Raw genomic sequence first — 10,100 nt, 5'->3', positions numbered from 1 at the left:
TGGGCATTGTTCTTAACAGTATCCTTATACTTTTAAATGGGACTAATGTGTAGGTTCTGCGCTATCTAATAAAAAAACTACTAAATATTTCTAATAACTGATTTCAAAAATACAAAAGGTCTTAGGGAATGTGTAAGTACAGGAATAATATTAGTATTAAGTAATTCAATTAATAACAAATTAAAACAGGTGTTATCTTTTTTTTTTATATATACTTTTAACAAATACTTGCTATATATATATATATATATATACACACACATACAAAATATAAAACTATATACTGAATGAAGTCTAATTTGGAAGGTTGCAATACACTCGGGTTTTTAAATTTAATATTAATAAATGTACTTTGAATGCACATCAGATAATAAAAATAGTTAATTCGCTCATTATGTAATCCATGTGAGTTTAAGAGAGATATAATTTTCATATATTTTTATCAATAATCATAATAAAAAACTAGCCTAAAGCAAATCACAAATCTAATTTTTTAAGTATTTTATTCACAAATACGTGTAGAATAAATTGATTATAACTTTTATGACTCTCAAACTTGCTTAAAAATCAAGTAGAGCTTAAGTTAAAAACTTACAAATATATACATCTTAAACTGTCATCTCATTTTGGTCATTTTGGAAATTTAATAATTTCTAACCAGTATAGAAAATATACTTTTAACAAACACTTGCTAAATATTATCTTATTTTGAAATTTACATTATTTACTAAGCCTATTAGTGGATTTTAGAAAAACTAACTTAAAGTCTGTTCTTGTTTTTGGTAATACATTTAAAAAAAATACACATATTACAATTTCTTTTTTTGTTGTTATTTAGTATCATTAGTGGTGATCATGTTTGAGTTGACTGGTAGTGTGAAGTATATTGTGCCACTTATGGCTGCTGTCATGGCAAGTAAGTGGGTAGGAGATGCTTTTGGAAGAAGAGGAATGTATCCTTTTTTACTTTTTAACTTCATATTTTAATATTGTAAATGTATATTTGATCTAATTGGTCTTTAATACAGAGAAAATGCTGCGAGACAGAAAATTTTCCAAATTCTTACTAGTTTTGATAGGAACTGATAGAAAGTAATTATAAATAATGCCTGTAATTATCTTTGTCAGTTATAGACTTCTGTATGGTTGGTAAATATAATAAAAGCTGCATGTCAGTAATTCATTGCTTAAAAATATGATAACCATGCATGCTTCTCATGTGTTTGGAATTTGGGGGGGGGGGGGATTAACTCAAAGGATTTTTACTAAATGTAGTACATGTTTGGCCAAAACTTTGCCTACTGATATTTATATGTACTTCACTGTTAGGGTTTTTAGTAAAACTTTAACAAAATATAACATTCCAAGGGAGGATGTGATAAAAAAAAAAAGTCATACAAATGACTGCAAATACACAGTGGATCCCAAATCTGGGATTATGACAACACAGGATCATAAGTTTGTCAGAAGAAAAATCATATGTAGCAAAAAAAGTGGTTTGAACACTTTTTTAACAGATGTGGTCATGTAGATTCTGGATGTGTGAGATATGGTGTTTGCACTGAAGAAGTTTGATATCTGCTAATTTAGATTATTAATAAAAACAAGTAGTTAATCATGTTTAAACCTTTTTTAACAGATGTGGTCATGTAGATTCTGGATGTGTGAGATATGGGGTTTGCACTGAAGAAGTTTGATATCTGCTGATTTAGATTATTAATAAAAACAAGTAGTTAATCATGTTTAAACCTTTTTTAACAGATGTGATCATGTAGATTCTGGATGTGTGAGATATGGGGTTTGCACTGAAGAAGTTTAATATCTGCTGATTAGATTATTAATAAAAAAGTAGTTAATCATGTTTAAATTTGAAATGTTCGAATTGCTTAAATGGACAACAACTTGTGTGTGTTTGTAAATTCAATTTATTATTTTATTTCTAACTACAGAAGCTTTAAGCCTTTGACAGTAACTTTAGAACCTAAACTGCATGAACACAATTGTGAATTACAAAAAGAATAAGTGCTAGAGGACAAGACTAGTTGTTTTTGGTTAATATGTTCCAGGTAATAAATATAGTAGGGTAACACAATTTACATTATATATGTTTTAAATTCAAGTCTAGTCTAATCATAGTACAAAATTGTTCAAACAGGTCAGTCAGCCTTGCATGGACTGTTGTGTATATTTAGATAATGTGATCAATTGGTTGTAATCCTTGATATTTATGTAGTTATGATGCCCATATTAACTTGAATGGTTATCCATTTCTTGATAGTAAAGAGGAATATACATATACAGCATTAGCTACAGATATAATGACACCCAGGTATGCTTTAAACTTCTGCATTTATGTTTACTGAAATAATAAGTAACTTTTTTATTTAACCCTTTTGCTACAAGCAGGTTAAAGAGCACATGTCATGACCTTTTAGAGAGTTATTTTCAAAATGTTATCAAATAACTTTACTATTACTTATATAAAAGGAATTGACATCAAAACACAGTTTACAATCCAAATGTTAGTATTATATATGTTTTAATTTCTTAGTTTTAAAGGATATAAGAAGAAAAAAAAAGCTAAATATTGATTTTTGTGTGTCACATAACCCGTCTTATTGCCAAGTTTATATTTTTTTATGCCTACCATACAAAGTGTACAGTCGTTAACAAATTAAAAACTCAAATTTGAGATATAAACAAGCTCAATATAAAATAAGAACCTCCCATCTCTTTGATTTGCTGAGATGTCAATGTATTTAGCCAATCTAGCTGAGTGACTCCTCCCACTACTCCATTCTTTTGAAACCTCTTGTCTACTCTTACCTTCTTCTTTTGACTAAGTGTTTATTACCAAGAGAAAGAGCAGTTTCCTGGGTAAATAAATCTGACAGTTGTTTGCAAATAGCTTGAAGGAGAAAGTCATAATTTTGCCAAAACTGTTGAAGTGTGATGACTGAGTTATTGCTGTGAACAGATGTGAGATTTCTTTTAAAGTCAAATATTGCTTGTTTAGAAACCGAGATAAATTACAGGAGTTTTGTGTACACTAATATAGTAATATAGGGTGCTTGACTCACGATCTAAGGGTCACAAGTTTGAACCACCATCACACCAAACATGCTCTCCTTTTCAGCTGTGGGAGCATTATAATGTTACGATCAATCCCACTGTTTCCTTGGTACAAGAGTTGACGGTGGGTGGTGATGACTAGCTGCCTTCCCTCTAGTCTTTCACTGCTAAATTTGAGATATCTAGTGCTGGTAGCCCTTCTATAGCTTTGCACAAAATTCAAAACAAACCAAACGAATATCATAAGTTGATAATTATTTTGTTTTCTAAAATGTATACTTGAAGCCTACAAAAATTAATATCTCTTCAACCTCCACTCAGAAAAATAAACAAGGTTTACGGTGAGTCTTAGCGCATACGACACACAAGCACAAAATTTCATAGCACTGTAAGTATTCGAAATCTTTGTTTTTCAAAGAACTTTTTATTTATTCTTCCATGTTTTAATAGAAATAACTAAAATTCAGGCATTTGTGAATAAATAGTATTTATTGGTTGATGAATGAATAAGTTTATTGAAAGGGAAATAGGATTTTATAATCGTGCACATAAATAATATCTTTGTATGCCTATATGGTATACCGCTAAATTCCAAACATCCCAGAAAGATGACCAATACTTAAACAGTTGTGATGTGTGTAATGAATCAGCTTCGAACCTTATAATAAATATTTTCACAGATTCAAAGTACAATCTTATTACTCTGGGGAATTATTGTTGTAAGCACTGTAGGATACATGAGCTGATAAATTTCACATTATATTCTCAGAGCAAGGTTCAAGTCGGCTTATTTTTTTGTGTGTAGTTTGTTGCTCTCAAGTCTAATAACATAAGCAGTGATTTGTTGCTTTGTTTTCAGCAGATTTATACTTTCGTCATTGACAGTAAAATGAACACAGAAAATAAATGTGAAATTTTTATCAGTTCAAACTCTCAAGAGAAATACTTTGAAAATTCATGACTAATAATAAAGAAAAGGGCACAGCTACTCATTGTATTTCTGATTTTACGACTTTTCATTATACCTTGATGACTTGTCTAATGGCTGGAGAATCAAATATATCGTTAGGGTAGAGGTAATAACATTTAGAATATAAAGTTTTACTGGTAAAAAAGATTTATATTTATTTAGGAGATTTTGAAAGTTACACAAATGAAATTTAAAATTCACTTTGCACTCTGACTAGTCAAAAAACAGATTTGATATATTCACAGACAAATCTTTAGTAAAACTACTTCGTTAAAAAAATATTTTTGTGTACAAATGACATGTAATACTTACTAAAAGTCTACCAAATTTTGTGTAGATACATATACTGTATTAAAAGTTATAGTATAAAAACTATAATGAGTACAATGTGGTTACGAAGTTGGTCATTTCAACCGACCCCATATTGAGAGAGTTAACAGACAGAATGATACATCTTATTTAAGCTTGAACAATAATATTTTGTTTTACCTCAAAGCTGCACAATATTCTATCTTTTTTTCTGTCCACCATGAGGAATTAAACTCTGGATTTTAGCATTGTGGGTGAATGAATATACTTCTAACCCACTGGGTGACTGAACAATAAGAAATCAAATAAACATTTTGCTCAAGTTAATCCAGCATTCTTAAGTGATAATATTAAATACAACAAGTTAAAATATGTTTTTAAACTCACAACCTTTAGTTAACACTCATTACAAAAATAAGAAATACTATTATGCAGTAAAATTCAACTCTTCAGTCAAGGTAACGTACAATGTCAAATGTTTTAGTTGAATGAAATATATAAATATTACATTTTAAAAACTTACAGCATAAGAATTTTGTAATATTTTCTTGGAAGTTATTGTTACATAGTGATACAACCCTTGTAAAAGTAAAAGTAATCAGTTCAACTTTACATCAAAAATCGAAATTATACTTCCATTATAAATTTCAAATTTTTTACAAGATTTCATTGCCTTGTAACTAAACTAAGAAGAATATTGAAACATATACAGACCGCAAATTAGGTGGAATACATTGACAGTATTTTTATCACACCTGCAGGATGGTCATATTCTTATTTGTGTAATGATATAATTGTTTTTATTTGGTCATAAGATAGCCAAACACAAATATATTTTTTGATACCTAAAATAAAATGTAGTAGCAATGAAATGACTTTTAGGAAAACCTTATACATTCTTTTATGTCAATTCAATAACTGTGAAGTTTCCTGAAACAAGCGACTTCACTGTTAGTGATTTGGTTAAGTAGGATTTATTGTCAAAACACATCCATGTCATCTAGTAAGTTATGAAGTAAACAGATTGAATGATTAGTATAATTCTCTTCTATCTAGTGACAATTTGTAAAATTAAATGTATGGTGTTAACAGCCCATAATTTCATATATATTATTATACAATCCTTTTAAATTTTTAGATAAATGTCAATTCACAGTGTGTTAATCAAGGAAGCCCCAAATGCCTCCATGTTATCTGATGGCTGAGGGAACATTTACAATGAAAGAGTAATCAGTTCTGTGGTAACCACTCCGAGCTAGTTTTTTTTATTTGCTCACCAGAAACAACTAGTTTTTGAACATTTGTATGTTATATTGTATATTAGTTTCAGAGTATTTTTTACTTAATTGGGCGATCAGAAATACTAACTATTGTGACAGAAAATGTAGCCAGTATAAAATGTCAGTGAATGAGTATCCACACCTCCAATTTATGCATTTGCAGCTTGCACAGTGTAGCCTATTCATAAGTGATATACAAATTTTAAACAATTTCTCATCAAGTTTGTGCAAGGCTAAAAGAAAAATTAATTTTTCAGACATCAAGCTTCACCTTATGCAGCCCGGCATGGCCAGGTGGTTAAGGCGCTCGACTCGTAATCTGAAGGTCACGGGTTCGAATCCCCGTCACACCAAACATGCTCGCCCTTTCAGCCGTGGGGGCGTTATAATGTGACGGTCAATCCCACTATTCGTTGGTAAAAGAGTAGCCCAAGAGTTGGCGGTGGGTGGTGATGAATAGCTGCCTTCCCTCTAGTCTTACACTGATAAATTAGGGACGGCTAGCGCAGATAACCCTCGTGTAGCTTTGCGCGAAATTCAAAAACAAACAAACAAACACCTTATGCAACTCACTGGACTTTGCCAATTAGTCTCTCCAAGAAGGCTTTGTAATCATCTGCTTTTATTAATAGAAAAGGTAGTATCTAGTTGCTGTTTTTGGGAGATATGAATTGATGTTGTTTAAGAAGATAAGTTCATGTATGAAACCCCAAATTTATTCATCCTGTGGCACAATTTAGTGAAAGAATGGAAACAGATATTTGATGTAAAGCTGTAATTTCTAACCAGCAGCAACACTTACGTGTGAAATCTGAAAATAGTTTGCTTAACAAAGCTGAGGAATTGTAAATGAAGGACTACATCCACAAATTCTATAAGCAAGTTTTTGCTCTCGCAAGCTATGCAACACAGCTAATTGATCCACACTATTGATGGAAGGATTTGAGTGATGAAGATCTTGATTAACCTTATGACCTCATTGTGACTATAGCCAATTTCAAGAGTCATAATGATCAGCGGAGTGTTTTTATACAGTTGGCTAATTTTAAACAAGAAACAGTCCATTTAGTTGACAACCCAATGTGAGATGACAAGGCCCAAATATAGGAAAATCCCATTATTACAATATGTAGTTCTTCAGTAGGAAAGAAAGTTAAACTTAGATATGAAATGTTAATTTTTATATAAAATGGTTACTCATATAAATGTACATCTACTGATTTGTGTACAAAATTTCCATTAAAATTAACATGTATTTCAAAATTTCTTGTAGTTTACTTTACACTACCTGTTTTTTCTAGTCTTTTTTTCAACTATTGTGAAGTTAGGGGACTATACTTAAAATGACATGGTTTTGAAATTTGTCTTAAACTTCTTATTCAGTGCATATCCAAACAAAACTGCCTCTAACTGATAGATTTTAGAAACATAAACCTAATGTTTTTTTGTAGATTGTACAATAGAAGTTAAAAATACTTTAACAGTGAAGCTTGAATATGTAAATTTGGAGAAGTGTTATTAACAAGAAAAATTCAGTTATTCTTCTTCAACATTGTAAGAAAGTAACATATAATTGTGTAATACAAAAAGTGTGTATATGGTAATGAGGATGTACTTGAACCAGTCTGCTGTTAGGAGAACTGCATATATTAAAAACTGTTTTCACTAACTTGATGGAACAAAAATCAGGTGCATCATTAATATTACTTTAACTGACAAAAACTGTGTATAACATGCCAGTGTTTTCAAATACTACAGAATGAATGCATGAAGGATGTAGTACAATTTGTAGTTATAGCTTTATTTAGAAATAGTGTTTCTCACAAGTAGAAAGTATCAGTTCAAATTTGTTTCAGTTGTAATGAGATTAGATCTGTGATCTTAATTCAATTTTTTCTACCTTAGGAGGAATGAGGGTCCTCTTTGTGTCATTACACAAGATAGTATGACTGTGGATAGTATTGGTGAGTGGTGTAGAGTTGCATATCTTAATAAATGGTGCTATATAAATCATGATTAGGTTTATTAAACTCTATCTGTACAATTGTAATTTTTGCAAACTAATGTAAGTTTGATTGAAACTCAGCTTTTAATCTATATTAGTGTATTTTCATACGAAAAAAGAATGATCAAAACATCTTATGAATCAGTTACCTGGAATTCTATGTTAACATGACAAAATGTTATGTGTTTTTTAAACATAATGTTTTGCTGTTTTAATTAATTAATGTGTTAATCTGGTTTTTATATATACATAATATAGAAACAATTTCAGAAACAATAGTGGAGTTGCATAGTTAAGTTTATCTAATTAGTATGAGTTTGCATATTAATTAAGCTGAATTGTACCTTATCATTCTATTGTACCCTATGGGTCCAAACTTTTGGGACACCCTGTGTATAAATATTTCATTTAGTTTGAACCACTTTTTTTTAGGTTTGTATATTACTTATGTAATCAAATTCTTAATGTAATTTCAGTTACTTATTGGAAATTGTCAGTTGCATATTAATGGCTGTCACCAAATTGAAAATCTTTAGAAATTACTATGTAGTGCAGCTGCAGTTTTCTTTATGTTCTAGTGAAAATTATCATTCAGTTAATATTTTATAATTGGGGTATTTTTTCTCTCTACTGTAACTACTCTTATTATTCTTTAACTTGATTTTTGCCTACTTTTAACTTGGAAGCTACTTGTATTAAAATTTGTATGATAACTGGTGTGATTAATGATTTTAAAGAAAACAAATTGTGTAAACTGTTATGCAAACTCAATAGATTGAAATACTTTTTTATATATACAATTCACTTGTTTACCTTTTTGACAGAAAAGGAAATATGAAATTAAAAAGGGTTCATGCCTAACTAATATATCGAGAAACAAAACCCTTTATCCTAAAATGAAGCTTGAATTAAATATCTTGCTCTTTACAAATTATTGTTGTCATTCCTTCATGTATTGTTTGACAATCTTTTATTTATATCACGAAAACAGAATTTCTTGATACTGACATCACTGTTATAAATATAATTTTTTTTTCTGTAACTTTGATAAAATTGGTTAGTAAAGCAGTATGACCTTTCAATAATAGAGTATTTCAGATCAAGTGTTTGTCATTTCCAGTCAATAAAACTGATAATCTAAATTGATCGATTGAAAGAACTATTGTACTAACATAATACAAAAATATTGATATTGAAATTTCACTTTGTCAGTATTAAAAGTAAAAATGTATGTTGGAATTTAGAATAATAAGTTAATTACAAGAGAACTCTTAAATCTACTGCTCCTCTTTGGAACACCTAAAAGAATAATGGATGTGTAAGAATTGAAAGAAATATAGTGCGCTCACTATGTAGAGCCCTTCGACGTGGATTCCTGTACGTGGTGAGGGGACCTCCCAGGGAAGGTTCTGTATTTTCAGTTACTTTCTCAGGGATCTAAACATCCACCCTCGTGTTTGCCGCGCATGGTGACTCGTGAAGGGGAGGAGAGGATCCTGGTGGTTGAGTGGTGTCTGGGACACTGCAACACACCACTTTGGCCTTGTATTTCTATAGACGGGTGGCCCCCTAGGGTCAATCGGTTGGTCCACTGGGGCTAGGGTCAACCGAGTACCGGTGTTGGGCATTCTCAACGGGTGTTGTGGACATTGTGTCTGATACTGGTGTTTGGGTATAGTGCTCACGAAACCCTGGCGTTGCTGCAGTGTCCTTGTTTGACATATTAGTGCGTCCCCTTGTAGGACTCCATGGCGGGTGGGGTCAGTGGGCACTGAACCTCTCTCTTTAATTATGGATCCCCCCATTCCAAATAAAAAAAAAATTTAAAAATCTGCAAATTGGTAAACGACCACACCTAGAAGACTGAACAGCAGTCTCCATCACAAAGTACACCTGTACCTCGCTTTTTGATCCTGCATTCACTGTCTGATAAATCTTTAGGGCAAATGGCTCCCTTTTTTATTCAGAAGGGCTTAGAGGGGCTTGCTGGCTCTCCAAAGTCAGTTAAGAAGCTCCGTTCTGGAGACATCTTAGTAGAAACTTCCACAGTTAAGCACAGTGAACTTCTTTTGAATTCAAAGGCCATTGGGGATATACCCATTGAGGTTACTCCCCACGCTTCCTTGAACTTCTCACGAGGAGTTATTGTTGAGAGGGACTTGAAGTCTATCCCCGAATCAGAGATCTTTGCTGGTTTCTCCAACCAAGGAGTTTTGTCAGTTTGAAGGATCTCCACTCATCAAGATGGAATTATGGTGCCGACCTCAGTCTTGATTTTGGCTTTTTCATCACCACGTCCACCTGCCGCCATTAAGGTAGGTTATTTGAACTGTAAGGTACGGCCCTATATTCCCAACCCTGTCTGATGTTTTCAGTGTCAGCAGTTCGGTCACTCAAAGACATCTTGTCGTGGTTCTGTGACATGTGCTCATTGTGGTGGCAAGGACCATGACTCCTACGAGTG

At 31.8% G+C, this 10,100-nt stretch overlaps 1 protein-coding gene across 8 annotated transcripts in view; it reads left to right on the top strand.

The window, feature by feature from the left end:
- LOC106459727 (H(+)/Cl(-) exchange transporter 3-like) overlaps positions 1-10,100 on the top strand; it is a 91,813-nt gene that overhangs the window by 70,853 nt on the left and 10,860 nt on the right. For all 8 annotated transcript variants that reach the window (XR_002610617.1, XM_022386258.1, XM_022386257.1 and 5 more), the window contains 3 exons: positions 839-953; positions 2,234-2,329; positions 7,537-7,595. Coding sequence is in view for 7 of the 8 variants with exons in the window: in XM_022386258.1 (XP_022241966.1) it covers positions 839-953; positions 2,234-2,329; positions 7,537-7,595 (270 nt within the window). In the remaining variant the exon portion in view is untranslated. The remainder of the gene's footprint in view (positions 1-838; positions 954-2,233; positions 2,330-7,536; positions 7,596-10,100) is intronic.

The sequence above is a fragment of the Limulus polyphemus genome, unplaced genomic scaffold (genome assembly GCF_000517525.1).
Source record: "Limulus polyphemus unplaced genomic scaffold, Limulus_polyphemus-2.1.2 Scaffold653, whole genome shotgun sequence".
Taxonomy (NCBI): Eukaryota; Metazoa; Arthropoda; class Merostomata; order Xiphosura; family Limulidae; genus Limulus; species Limulus polyphemus.
Note: the sequence above shows the minus strand (reverse complement) of the source record. Positions and strands in the feature narration are given on the sequence as shown.